Source organism: Lepidochelys kempii, chromosome 1 (genome assembly GCF_965140265.1).
Source record: "Lepidochelys kempii isolate rLepKem1 chromosome 1, rLepKem1.hap2, whole genome shotgun sequence".
In the NCBI taxonomy this organism is placed as follows: domain Eukaryota; kingdom Metazoa; phylum Chordata; order Testudines; family Cheloniidae; genus Lepidochelys; species Lepidochelys kempii.
In genome coordinates, this window is record NC_133256.1 from 133,701,630 (window position 1) to 133,716,734 (window position 15,105).

Sequence of the window (15,105 nt, forward strand, 5' to 3'; positions counted from 1 at the left end):
GGGAGTAAGAGGAGAGAGAAAAAGAGAGAGGAGAGCAAGAACAATTTATGAAAAAGGAAAATGTCTCAGATCTGAAAAGTGTAAAGTGCTGCTGCTACAGGGAAAACTAGAGGCAGTTTCCAGAGAGAAATTCTACGGGAAGCCAACAGATGCCTCCCATCTGAGTAAAATAAGGTTAGGAACAGAAATTCTGATCACAGAATCATAGAAGATTAGGGTTGGAAGAAACCTCAGGAGGTCATCTAGTCCAACCCCTTACTCAAAGCAGGACCAACCCCAGCTGGGGCTTAAAAACCTCTAAGGAAGGAGATTCCACCACTTCCCTAGGTAACCCATCTCAGTACTTCACCACTCTCCAAGTGAAATAGTGTTTCCTAATCTCCAACCTAGACCTCCCCCACTGCAACTTGAGACCATTGTTCCTTGTTCTGCCATCTGCCACCACTGAGAACAGCTGAGCTCCATCCTCTTTGGAACCCCCCTTCAGGTAGTTGAAGGCTGCTACCAAATTCCCCCTCACTCTTCTCTTCTGCAGACTAAATAAGCCCAGTTCCCTCAGCCTCTCCTCATAAGTCATGTGCCACAGACCCCTAATAATTTTTGTTGCCCTCTGTTGGGCTCTCTCCAATTGGTCCACATCCTTTCTGTAGTGGGGGCCCCAAAACTGGACGCAGTACTCCAGATGCGGCCTCATGATGATGGGGTCTAAATTAACTTTTACCACTCAAGAAAGAGATCTTGGAGTCATTGTGGATAGTTCTCTGAAGTCACTGTGCAGCGGCAGTCAAAAAAGTGAACAGAATGTTGGGAATCATCAAGAAAGGGGAAGGTAATAAGACAGAAAATATCATATTGCCTCTATATAAATCCATAAAATGCCCACCCCATCTCAAAAAATACACATTGGAATTGGAAAAGGTTCAGAAGAGGGCAACAAAAATTATTAGGGGTATAGAACGGCTTCCGTATGAGGGGAGATTAATAAGAGTGGAACTTTTCAGCTTGGAAAAGAGGTGACTCGGGGGGATATGATAGGGGTCTATAAAATCATGAGTTGTATAGAGAAAGTAAATAAGGAGGTGTGTGTTTCTCCTTCTTATAACACAAGAACAAGGGTCCATCAAATGAAATTAATAGGCAGCAGGTTTAAAACAAACACAGGAAAGTATTTTTTCATGCAACGCACTGTCAGCCTCTGGAACTGCCATAAGGTGTTGTGAAGGCCAATACTATAACAGCGTTCAAAAGATCCAATGAAGTGAGCTGTAGCTCACGAAAGCTTATGCTCAAATAAATTTGTTAGTCTCTAAGGTGCCACAAGTACTCCTTTTCTTTTTGTGAATACAGACTAACACGGCTGCTACTCTGAAAAGGGTTCAAAAGGGAGCTCGATAGTTTCATGGAAGATAGGTCCATCAATGGTTATTAGCCAGGATGGGCAGGAACGGTCTCCCTCGCCTCTGTTTGCCAGAAGCTGGGATTGGGTGATAGGGCATGGATCACTTGATGATAGCCTGTCTGTTCATTCCCTTTGGGGCACCTGCCATTGGCCACTGTCAGAGGACAGGATATTGGGCTTGATGGACCTTTGGTCTGATGATGATGTTCTCATCAGTGCCAAATAGAGGAGAATAATCACTTCCCTCAATCTGCTGGCAATACTCCTACTAATGCAGCCCAATATGCAATTAGCCTTCTTGGCAAAAGGGCTCACTGTTGACTCATATCCAGCTTCTCATCCACTGTAATCCCCAGGCCCTTTTCTGCAGAACTGCTGCTCAGCCAGTAGCTGTGCATGGGAATCTTCCATCCTAAGTGCAGGACTCTGCACTTGTCCTTGTTGAACCTCATCAGATTTGTTTTGGCCCAATCCTCCAATTTGTCTAGGTCACTCAGGACCCTATCCCTACCCTCCAGCATATCTGCCTCTCTCCCCAGTTTAGTGTAATCCGCGAACTAGATGAGGGTGCAATCCATACCATCATCCAGATCATTTATGAACATGTTGAACCAAACCAGCCCCAGGACCCACCCTCAGGACACTCCGCTTGATGCCAGCTGCCAACTAGACATCGAGCCATTGATAACTACCTGTTGAGCCCGATGACGTAGCCAGCTTTCTATCCACCTAATGGTGCATTCATCCAATCCATACTTTTTTAACTCGCTGGCAAGAATACTGTGGGAGACTATATCAGAAGCTTTGCTAAAGTCAAGGTATATCACATCCACTGCCTTCCCCAGATCCAGAGAGCCAGTTATTGTGTGTATATCTGATTAGGAATTTAGCTGAGAAAGTAACTGTTTTCAGAGTCTGTTGGTACTTAACTGTACAATGACCAACCCTTCAGATGCGTATGATGGGGATCCCAAAGAGAGGATCAACCAGTGTCATCCTCAACACCCACGCTTTCTTATTTGTTGGAAAGTAAAATCAATTGGCAAATTACAGCCAGTGCAGAATCATAAACATTTGTTGTTCAATATCCCCCCAAAATCCGAAAGGGTAAGAACGTTCAGTTTTAAAAAGTTTTCGGTACTCTTCTAATCAACGTAATAGATTACAATTAACATGATACTGTTTTCCGTCTCAGATGGGCAGTACTGTTTTCTGTTTTAACTGACTGTTTTCCAGGGAAACAGAAAGGAGGAAAGTAATATCCCCAGGGAGGAGCAACGCAGCAGAACCTCTAGGACAGGGGAGAGGGACCCCGCAAGAAGTGGAGATTAGCAGCAGGGGAGTAGAGATTGAACCCTGCAGAGTCCATGCTCCCAGCCTGCCACCAGAAACAGGAGCTACAGGGCATTCTTCCTTAAAGAGGAGGTTTCGGTGACATTTTCCCAACCAGCTCTAGCTTTATCCTGTAGCCCAGAGAGCTAGCTTTAGTGTTTTTCTTTACCTAGCAGTAATGCAAGCAACCTACAGACCTGTATCCTGTAAGGCATTAGCTTAAACGGTTAGCATAAGGCTTTGAGGCCTGTGAACTTTGGCAGAGATAGGTGGCCTGTCAGTGACACTGGGTTTTGGGAAATTGGGAACGGGTGGTGGGGGGAGGCTGTACAAAGTGCTACCATGTTACCACAGGAACAATGAACTGAGACTAGGCTTGACTATTTTAAGATAAAATGTTGGCAAATGCTTAATTGCGAACTTGCCTTGGGAACGAATTGATAATGGTGATGGTAAAAAGCTAAAATAATTAATATACTAACCGATAGGGTAAGGACACCGCAACATTATTAGGGTGAGGAATGGGCCAGGGAGGTGGGGCATTTGTATGAACGTTCACGACAGTCTCTAGGCCCTATAATAGGCCAGACCACCATGTGAGACGGAGCTGATCTAATCTGGATCTAGATCTGGACCTTCAGACTCATGTGGCATGCCAGTGACAGAGAAGGACCATTGTTTCTTACCATCAGATCCTCAAGAAAGGGTGTGAGTATATGCAAGGAATGGTAAAAGATATTACTTTTGTTCTGTATTTTTGCTGTCTTTTTAAGTGGTTTGAAGCATTTGTATCTTGTGCTCATACAATTGCTGAGAGTTTTGCTTTCCACATAGTGTGCTCGTCTTTGTTGTGTACACCGGAGTTCCCAATCAGATACTGAACTTAGTCATCTTGATTCTGTTGTGCCTGATTCTGGGACTAGAACCCTACAATCTCCCAGCTCATTAGTGTGTAATTAATTGGAAATCAAATATTAATAATGCATAACCACTAAATCATTGGACAAATATAACTAGCTCCAGCTATCCTCTGTCCAATGCAGGGACCGTGTCTACAAAGATGTCTGTAAGGAGCTCAGCTTAGTGAGGCCCTGAACCTAATTTTGGACATCACCACAGTATAAATAATAATGAAGAGCAGTCTGCCTGGTTGGAAGCAAAAAGTGCCTTATTCACTTCATCACACTACTTGTAGCTTTATTCATTGCAGTGGGATGAACTGGAACACAGAGAAGGAGAAAAAAAGAACAGGAACGAGCTCACAAAAAGACTAGGGGAGGAGTACGTTGAAACAAGTCTAATTATAGTGTGTCCTGAATGTTTTTAATCCCAAAACTAGCACGGAAGTAATGGTATGTGATTAGAATTGCATACAAGGGTTATTATACGTGGAGGGAGGTGTAATTGATGGAGTGCAGGTTCAAAAGAGGGAAATAGCAGGCAACTAATGATGAGATGTTGACAAGTCAGAGTGTTGCAGAGCCTTTAAACTGAGCATAAGGGAGGCAGTGCCAGTGAAGAGACTCATGAAAGGAGTGATGTGGACAGAGGTCTGGGCTCGAAGATGAGTGTTGTGGGAGCGCTGCGGATGGACTGCATACAGATCTTAGATTGGGTTACACATGATGGCACACATGGGTACGATGAGTGGATTAAGGCAATCCTGGGTCCTAGGCATGGCTCCACACATGGTCTCCAGGCCCCACTCCCAAACTCTGGCTTTGTGAATGCCATTACCACTCCTAGCATGGATCCCCACACAAGCTATCCACTACGATGGGGAAGCAAGGGCTGCCACTGCTTCTCTTTGGGCAGGATAGAGCCTCTCTCTTCACCAGCTCATCAGTTCCTAGACAAACACCTGTCAAGGATGGTCTAAATAATACTTAGTCCTGCAATAAGTGCAGCGGCCTGGGCTAGATGACCACTGGGCTAGATGACCACTATGATTCCTGACTTCAGATGGGATGGGATCCTGTCCTCTCACCTGCCACTTTATTAGAGAATGTTGTGTGAACCCCTGCTCCAGAGGGTGCAGGTAGTGCCGGCAACAGCCTTCCCTGACAACCGGGAAACCTCCTCCCTCCCTTCCAAAAAGGCATCAGCAGCTAGAGTGCCCTCGCACAGGGAGCAGAAACAAGGGGCTTCTTGTGAGAGTACCAGAAGATCAGCAACAAGCAGGACCCTGTCCCTTCTTTCTACCTGCATCCTGGCAGTGGCAGATGGGTCCATTTGAGGAGCATGGCAGCAGCAATAGTTGGGGGATGCTCAGCCCAAAGTACATACTGAAGTTCCCACTGGGCTAGATCCATAGAGCAGACTGCCTAAGAAGCATCTTAGTGATCACCCCACTGAGATGAGTCTGGAAGCTCACACAGTCAGTGGATGAATTGGGAGCTAGAACTTATTAGAGGGAGATGAACCTTGTCGCACAGTGAGTTGTGCCCTTTTGTAGGATTTCGGTATTAAGCTCTGGTTTGTGCCTGAATTTTCTGCCCCCATGTTATAGGAATTCTGGGATTTGTAGTGCCATTAGACTTGTAGGCTGGGAGGAAGTAGAATAAAAACCAAGCCATTTTGCATTGCCATGTGAGACCTGTGGAGAGCAAGCAATAATTCATAGATTTATCAGCTCAATAATTATTTTTAATAATTGGGAGTGTCTGTGCTGAGAGACCTGAAAGGGAACGGTTTAGCTGTTATGTTTCTCCAGGGAAGGGTGACTACTTCCTGGAACACCTGTTCCAATAGGTGAACCCAGGCAATGAGGGGGTAGGACTTTGTGAACCTATGACACAAAGGTAGAAGGGCTCTTTGTATCCCCAGTGAGAGGATAGCTTGGGGAGGTGGTGTGAATGGTTGGGGTTTTCCCGTACAAGTGTTGAGACATATTTTGTATGTTAATAAACCATACTCCAGCAAGGATAGACTTTGTTTGTGGAACTCTAGTTGTATTGTGTGATTACACCAGACCAAGGAGGAAAACTCTGTTTGGATGCTAGAAGATGAGGTACACTGTGACATTCCTTTCTATTTGTCTGAAACAACTGTATGTTGAATGGGGTCAAGGGCCTGTTGAAAGGCCATGGGATTTGTCTGAGGAGGGTATCCTTATTCAAATTATGTGACTATGAAAAGAAATGTGACATTTGGGTCAGGCATTGTTTCTCTCTCTCTCCTGACTCAGTTTGCCATCAATTCAATTCTAGAAGCCTAAGCACATGGGTGGGATGGTTTTCCTAAGCTTTGTTTCATTTGTAGTAGTGCTTCTGAGAATACAAAAAATGGTTCACATGGTGTATGAGAACTAACAATTTCTTGTTTGTTCGCTATGACCCTGATCCATCAAAGCATGACAACACATGCTTAACTTTAGCCTGTGTAGCGCCCCACTGAGGTCTCTGTCTGTCTGAAATGAGTAGGAGTCCCCTCCTGTGCTTACGGTGGTTTAGGGCCTTGGTGTGATTTTTCATTTGTAATGTATGTCCATGAGTCTTACTTATGCACTTCATTGTCTCTAGCTGTGCTTGTGCTGTATACTTCTGGGTGTATTTGTTGAATCAGTCAGTAAATCACCCGGGGAAGCTTTTGCAGGGGGAGGGAAGAGCAGATTTGTCTTGTTGGAGTCATGTAGTTTTTCTGAGTCAATGCAAATATCCTCCTAAAAATGTATTTTTCCCAGTTGTTTTTTTTTAAGGTTAAATATGACTGGCTTTCTGTCTGACATTCTTTTATCAGAAGGTACATCTCATTTATTTTCCTGTGTATTCTCTCACGTGGTGTCAGGTCCAGACCCGTGTCCACTACTTTATCCAAACAGTGGGGGCTCTGGCAGTAGGTGGATTCCTTGGCAGTGTAAAGTATTTCTTGTTGAGTGAGAAATGCTTCGATGTGCAACTATAGACAAGTGCTTTGAGATCTTTCATCTCCACTGAATAGCTGCTGGATATGGGCAGAACAGGCCTTGTAAAATATTTCCTCAACATTTTGTGTGTGTGTAGAGATGATAACCCTTTCAGTTGTCCTTGATCATGCAACAAGATTTCTGTGTCTACTCTATGCCTGCTGGTGTGTCTTGCTCTGTGGTAGGGTTTTGAAAGGAGGATATGACAACTGATCTTGATAGCACAGTGGTGCAGTCCTTTTTTTAAAAAAAGCTTTCTTTTTTCACATTAAAATAGAAAGATTGACAGGCCTAGTGGTTCAGTGGAGGCTCTTGTCTTCTGGAAAGAGGGAAAATTGGGCTAAGCATTTTTATTCCGGAGGCAGAGGCAGATTAAATATCATAGAAATAGCATGTTTAGTTTTCCAGTTTCCATTCTGTTTTTTTAAGTTGTTAGCATTTAACAGTGGAGTGATTTGAGGGGAAAAGCAAACAAAAACCCTAAAACCAGCTAGATATTAGGATAATAAAAATATGCTTTCAAAAATTTAAGTGGCTTCAATTTTGAGGTGTAAAAGGAGTTACTGAGCAATACGCATTTTCATTAGCTACTTTTTGTAATGGTTTCAATCATGCATATTCTGAATACTATTCAATCTAAATACTGTGTTTATTGACAAGATGGGATCAATCATCTGTAGATTAAAGACTTCCTAAGAACATGTAGATGTAATATAGACTCATAACATACCCTAGCCATATATATTATGCACACTACCGATAACAGGAGACTCAGGTTTTCACTTCATCTAGTAGAAGTCCTGAATGCTGTCATGAAACAGATGGTCCACTATTGCAAAAGATGGAGACTTAAAACTTGTAAAAGACAGTTTCCATCTGCTTCCATCCACCATGCAAAGGCCAACAAACAGCTCAGCATGTTCCTGAATGGACACAGGATGATTCACAACCCAAAGTCTGTGTATCTTGGTTTTGCACTGGACAATACTTTGACTTTCAAGGAACACCTTACCAAGACCTCATTGACAGTAAAGACAAGACACAATCTGATCAGCAAACTAGCTGGTTTAATGTGGGGAACCAATCGCTACAATTCTGGACTTGCCTTGTGATATTCTGTAGTAGAGTATTGCTTCCTTGGCGTGGTTCAGTTCTTTACATACAGGACTAGTAGACACTCAGCTCAGTGGAACTGTATGTAAAATAATAAGTACCAGGAGAATGATCAGCCTGGCCTGGCTGGCATTCCTGCCCTATATCTCCCCTCCTGGCGTCAGCAACAAGTTGCCTTGCAGAGTCTGCTGCTTAAAGTACAAAAGATGCCACATCTACCCGTTAAAAGATCTGTTTAATCTAGCAAGCTGAGGCTCAAGGCGTGTTTGGACAATTCCCCTAAAGAACTTCAATTTCACTTCCAAGTATCATACTAGGTGGCGAGAACAAGACTCAGACATAACCAGTGCCTATCTTAAGTCAGTCCTAGTTTTGACTTTCTCTGCCATCTTTGCGTAAAGCTCAATTACTTCAGAGGTGGAGTAATCAGATGTAGGCCACATACTTGTAGGCTGCATCTATCAGCCAGGGCTGCCTGGTTCCCTCATGAACTTGGACAATGCCCTTCCTTTACCTGGTAAAGTCAATTAGACTAACATGCTTGACTTAACTATTTATGAGATGCAATCTCTCTCTGTGTACACATATACACTGAGATAGAGCTCATATACTTTGCCAAGTGAGATTACAACCGTTCTGTATAATTTCAGTTGCTGGCACTTACTCATTTTCACTGATTTTGTAATAGGCCTGAAGCAGTTTTAACTCAGGCTTCCATACATTTGAATCAAAAACTGTAAATGAAACTCAGAGGATGCAAACGAATGGCTTGTCTAAACAGAGGGTTAGTGTGCAACAAGCTGGGGTGTAAATCTACCTCACCACACAATTTTTAGCGTATTTAACCCCACGACACTCCTGTGAGGTAGGGAATTGCTATCATCCCCAATTTACAGATGGGAAATTGAGTCATACCTGATGAAGGGACTTTTCGAGGATCCCACAGGATGTCTGTGGCCCAGCAAGAATTGAATCCAAATCTCCCATGGCCCAGGCTAGCCTTTTGCTCTGGGGGCATGCTTCTCCCCCACTTACCAGTGTGCAGACTGCCCATTCCATCTCATGGTTGCGCTAGATGAAGAGACTGACCAACTATTGAGGGAGGCACATGAACAGGCAGCCAAGAGATCATTTATATATAACTAGGAAAAAGGCAAGATTCCCAGCTATAAGCAAATGGCTTTCCAACCTGGGTTTACTTTGTCACAGGTACAGGGCAAGCTTTAGACTACTTTTAGTCCCGTCTCAGGTGCACCCTTTAGGTGACAGGTTTGGCTTCTTGCACCTTTTTCAAGGGTGGGGGGCTCCGTGGTCCAACCACTATTAGACTGCGTAATTGGGCCACCATAGCCTCCTTGTTTTTGACTGTGTAAACATGACAGGCTCAACTATACTAGGCACCTGCAAGAAAATGTATCTTAGGGAGACCGTGACAAACGGCTGATTAATGTGGCTCAACAGTTTTATCAGAACAAATATTGCTTATTCGCCCAAATGTACATAGTAAGCAATAAAAGGGATAAAACAACACAAGGCCTGTCCCCCTGGTTCTCACCTACAATGTATTCTTTCCTTGCACTTTATCCTTTCCATATTAGGTAAGTTCCGCTCAGCCTAGCCATTCCAACTCCTGGGCTGGGAGTTGACAGACTACCTCTGCAACATCCTCCAGGCTCCTTGTTAGAAACTCCTCTCCAGCTGCTGCTGCTGCCCATTCAATCCCACTCCATCTCTAAGATGGAGTTTTAAGAGGATTAGTATTCTCTTTGATCCCAATTCCAGCCTGAGAAGAATATACCTTGTGAGTCTAGCTGGAATATCCACCTGCTTGGCACCAAAGTTAATAGCTTCCCCATTGTAGCCACAAGAACCCTTGGTATTTTCTCTGACAGGACCTTTTCATTGGCATTGTTTTGTTTCCTGTTTGTTTCTCGCCAACAGCCTCCTTTGAGTTAACTCCTTGCAGTTGGGCAGAATAATATCAAGCAGCTAAACTGAAGTGCATATGATATTTATAAACAAAAATACAGAATATTCCTTCATTCTTCATGCTGTGCAAAGTGCTGTGAAGTATCAATGCTAATCGACCCTGAGCTCCATTAATGCAGCAATTTAAAAATTATATTTGGATGGGGAAGATTATCTAGGTCTTTATGAATTGTGAAAAGGTACATGGGACGTATGGGAACATTAATAATAATACTTAACTCATACATAGCACTGTTTAACAGTAGATTTCAAAGTGTTTTACAAAATTAAATTATGTATCATTTTACAAATGGGCAAACTGAGGTACAAACAAGTGAGCAGTAGTGTCTACCTTATAAATGAAAGTATTAAAATTATTTTTAAAAAAGGGATAATTTGTTCTTATGGCACATGTCTACACACATAGTTTCTAGGTATTTTTATTACTACCATGAAAATTACTGTAAAAAAAGTGGTAAAAATAAGCTGTTAAGTGTTAATTTGAGATCCATGAAGTTGGATTCATCAGTCTATGAACCATATGGGGTATATTCTGTAGGTAATTTACTACTCATTTTAAAACTTCCCACTCTGATGTTTTTGCTTTCAATATAGGCTCCTCAATTATTCTTGTCTCCCTCTGTCAAAAGCCTGTAAGCTTTGGGAGGGATATAAGGATGCATTAGTTCAGTTTTATATGAGTCTGCATGCTACAGAATATTACTAAAGATTCATTTTTAAAAGCATTACTTTGTTTCTTAATAAGAACATTTGATTTGTTAAACTACTTTAATCAGGAATGGTTTAGTTGCATTTATCTGGGATAATGTAGCAAATCTGACATTTATTTGTTTCTGTAATATGAGTAATGTTAATTTTATTAAAATTTCCAGCATGCTCAAATATTAGAACTAAGCTCTGTTTTATTGCAAATGCCTGTGTTTAGATATGCTTAGTGAAATGTTTTTCTACTCCTTGAAGATACAGTGCTTGCTTAGTGTGATTTGTAATGAAATTCAGGCAATCTCTAGCACTCTATTGTAATTCTCTGTTTTACATGTAAATTATATTTTGAATCACTATCTTTCCTCAATAGTGATTAAGCCTTCAAATAATGAAAAAGGTTAGTTAGTTTGTTTTTAATGATTCATTCCTCCTTTTGGGAAAGACAAACTATGTACACTGTTATAGAATTTAGCAATTTGGAATGGATTGTTGAGTTACCCATAGCTAACTGTTTCTCTTTTTTTTAAAAAAAGTGCTGGCCAAATTACACTTCACTCTAAGATAGGTGGATATAGATATGTCTTATTATTTAAATAGCATCAACGGTGGTCATTATGGTAAATATGAGACAAGGCCCCAGCTTACAATGTGGCTCATACAAATACCATGAGTAAAAGTTATCACCAGCACAGGCTAGAGAGAGGAATGGGTTATATGGGGGAAGAATTAGAGGTGGAAAAGCTCTTGGAAGAGCATGTATGAACTACATGGTGTAATCAACTGGGTTCTCATGGTGGTTCATATATATATAAAATGTGTTATAAAATCCTAAAATGGGACCAGATCATCTCCTCTCCTTCAGGGTCTGGAGGTTCTCTGAATGGATCCTGTCTGTGTATCTTGGTGTCCCATGCATCCCTTTCGAATCCACACAGATATCCGTGCTTCAGGTCATACTGTTAGGAGTCTTGACTTAGGCTCTGTGCCTATAACTCCCTGAGTGGTGGCGTTTATTCACAGGAACTGGGACACCTCTTGCAGGAGAGGGCAAAGGACCAGGTCATAAAGGTTGACTTTCCATGGGGCTGGGACCTCCCTGCTTATATGTGGAGGTGAAAGGCCAGACATTCCAAAACCTATCCAGCCTGATGGGGCCATTAGTTGGAAACACAGATGAACCTTCTATGTACCCCTCTTGTAGGTGTTTCTTTGGGGTGGTACAGGTTGGCCCATGCTAAGCAATGGAGAGTGCTGAAGTAGAGATCAGCAGCAAAATGCTAGCTGAAAAAATGTGAATTGCAAGAAGCTATTTGAAGGAGAAGTAATGGATAATATATGGATGTAATTACAAATACATATAGAACACATACAGCATCCCTATATCTAAATGTGATGGATTTTCTTTATTACCACCCAAGAAACAAATAATAGGTTGATAGTAACAGGAGTGTGCATCACATGGGAATTGAACATTTACATAGCTTCTTGTGCCATTTAGTGCATTAACGTGCATAGTTTGCCACAAGAATTCTGTGATTAAACTGTAAGTGTTGGGAATTTATCATACTGGAACAGAGGAGTTAGCAAAGACTAGGACTATTTTTGTCTGTCTTTTCTTCTCTTGATTGTGCTGCAATATATAGGAAAAATAATCATATGTATACATAGATACATGTGGTCATGGCCTGGGTTCAAGTTCCTGTCGCAGACAGGACCTTCTAAGTGATTGCAAATCACATTCCTTCATAACTCCTAGGAATAAATTGATTGAAATTAAAACTGAATAAGCCTCGTTTCTGCAACCAGGAGATTGTCTGAAGGAATATTTCACACATCTGAAGATACTCAGATGCCACAGTGTGGTATGCAAGTATTGATAGAAACAAAGAGTCTGATTTTTCTAGTCTAAGTATTTATTTTTTGCTAATTTGCAGCCACAGGACCAAGTCTTCAGGTTGGCCACATCCTTCAGGAACCTGGAGCTTGAACCAGGGCCCACCCTATGGATGGGAGATGACGACAAACAGAGATGGGAGAGACTACTTCATCAAGTAGGTTGAACGGATTTAGCACGAGTTTTTGTTAGATGGATAGAGGCTGCAGTTCAGTACTGTAACTCTAGTACTTAGCACTCTTTCTCTCTGCATCTTGAGTTGACATCAGCTTCAGCTTTACCATGTTAATGCTCAACTGTTCTGGTTTGTGCACAAAGAGATGGTCTTGACCAGTCTTTGTGTCCTGTCTTTCTTTCACTGTTGCATACTCTTTGGTATCTTCTGATATTGATAGAAACACAGATAACTTAAGGATCTGTTTTTCTTGGTATTTGATGTTCTGCTGAAGACAGTTTCCTAGAAGAGAACCTTACAGTGAAGAATTACAGTAAATATGATCCACAAAAATCCCTCCCAGGTTAAAAGAATGAGGCAAAAGATCAGTTTTGACTGGGATGAACAAATCTGTTCTCTCGGACATGTGATCCATTTTAGTTTGCCTGATATATTCATCATACTGGCAAAGAGAAAATAAGTTCTTTGATCCTATCTAGTTTGTAATCTAATTCTTAGATTTCCATTTGCTTGCACAGCTAAGATCCATGATCCTTTGCCTCTGGGTTTAAAGGATTGTAAGAGAAATTAAAAGGAATGATTAGATTGTAAACAAAGATTATGTTTGCTTTTCCTCCCCTTTAAAACTTTCCATAATTACTCTTTTGAACTGTCTGTGCCTTTGATTAAAATAGATTTTCCTGTCCAAGTAAGTGGAGCTCTGGTTTGGATTGTAGTTTGGAATACTTTTTTGCTAAGAACAAATGGAGCTGAAATATCAGAACCATCATTTGGTTTTACTCTATTTGTTGGTATTAGTTTAATTTACTTCTGCAAAGACCAGGCTAAGTGTTATTTAAGAAGCAGGATTTCAAAAGTGCTCAACACCTAGAACTGGTGGTCAGAATTTCTGAAGAGCTCAGCTCCTGTTAAGGCACCTAAATTAAGTGTCCAAAATTTCAAAAGGCCCTAGCACCCAGCAGCTCCCATGGTTCTAATTTTGTTAAATGTTCTTGATGGGAGCTCTGGGTGCTGAGCTCCTTTGAAAATCGGGGTGAGATCCTCATCCCCACTCCATGCTCTTCACATGGGGTGAAAGGGTTGGAACGTTATAAAGGAGACCTAAAAGCCGTCAATCTAGTTAAAGGAGAGTTCTCCTAGCCTGTCTGCCTCACTTTTTGTGCTAAGAACTCACTCATAGCCATAGGAAACATAATGGAGGCAGGCGTTTTGGATAGGGCCACAGCATGTAGATTCTGAGTAGGCCCTGGGCAACCAGGGACAGAAATTTAGACAGGCCTCAGAGTGTTTAAATTATACCAAGGGCTGTAAACCAGCCCAGGATTGAGATACTATAGCCCACCCTCGCCCACAGCCACTCTCATCCCTGGATTTGAGAGTTTTTTTCCAATCCAAAACTTACTCATATCACATGACCTTACAGGCTGGGATGTGTGTGTCCGTACTTCAAGTATCTTATTGTGTAAACTATGTTTTAGTGCCTCCAGCTATTCGCCAACAGAGATGCTTTAAAAAGTCAATCGTTTCCTTTAATAATTACCTCTTCATTTCTTATGCTTACACTCTGCTAGACTAAATTTGAAGTGCTGTGGTGTTTCCGTTTACAGGATTCTTTCTGAAATATTTTAGTCATTTAGTGTTTAACTATCAGCTTTACTGATTTTGACTACCCCGCAGTAACTAAAAATCCCAAAGACTATTTCCAACATGACTAGATCAGGTATATAATTTGGGAAGAATCTTTTAGAATTGTGCATTTTTGCTATTGTTACAAAGGACTAGTGAAGAATTTAGACAGGATCTTCCCAGAACTTTATTGCTGTCATTTGCTTTAACGGTAGTATCTAGCTAGTGAAGACAACCATTAAGCTTGAATCCTGCGTTCTCTCACTTCCAGAATGATACTAGTCAGACTGATAGTCTAATTCTCATGGATCAGTACAAAGCTGTACCTTACTATATTGAATGCATTAGCACTCATTAATTCTGTAAATTAATAGAGCATTTTCAAAGTTAATATCTGACTGGTAATTATCACCTCTGTCTGCAATTTTTGTTTGTTTTTCTGATTCCCTTTAATATGTTGAGGCTCCATGCTGTTTTACCGCCTTTCAAAATATTGTAGAAATTCTCTGATCAAAATTCCATAACAGTCAAAAGGGCCTTATGATGCCAAATTATACTGACCCTAGTGTTTAGTTTTTGTATTTAGTGTGTTTTAGTGCTCATAAAGATACTAAATTAACATTCTAGAGATGATCGCCCTCCATTCCCTTTGGGGCCATTATTCTATCTGCAATTGGTTATTTATTTATTTATTTATTTGGATGTATACACACTGTAATTGAAGAGCACCCAACTGGTGTTCTGGATGCCCTTGACAGTTTTATTTAAAAATGCTAACATAAGCAGTCCCATCAATTTCTTGCACATCAACAACTGAAATTAGTTGTTTCCATCCAACCCCCAGCCCTTCCCAACACCCATTTCCTTGTAGCTCAGAGAAACAAGATGAACATTACCACATTTTTACAGAACTGGGAAAGAAGTTAGGGCTTGTCTGCACTTAAAATGCTACCTTGGTGCAGCAGTTG

The 15,105-nt window shown here is 41.4% G+C and overlaps 1 protein-coding gene across 6 annotated transcripts in view; it reads left to right on the forward strand.

Moving 5' to 3' along the window:
• The window catches only part of FRMPD4 (FERM and PDZ domain containing 4), a 447,791-nt gene that overhangs the window by 270,611 nt on the left and 162,075 nt on the right, over positions 1-15,105 (forward strand). For 5 of the 6 annotated variants that reach the window (XM_073354864.1, XM_073354871.1, XM_073354914.1 and 2 more), the window contains one exon: positions 12,377-12,493. The exons of the other annotated variant lie outside the window; for it this stretch is intronic. In XM_073354864.1, the coding sequence (XP_073210965.1) occupies positions 12,377-12,493 (117 nt within the window). The remainder of the gene's footprint in view (positions 1-12,376; positions 12,494-15,105) is intronic. 6 annotated transcript variants of the gene reach the window in all.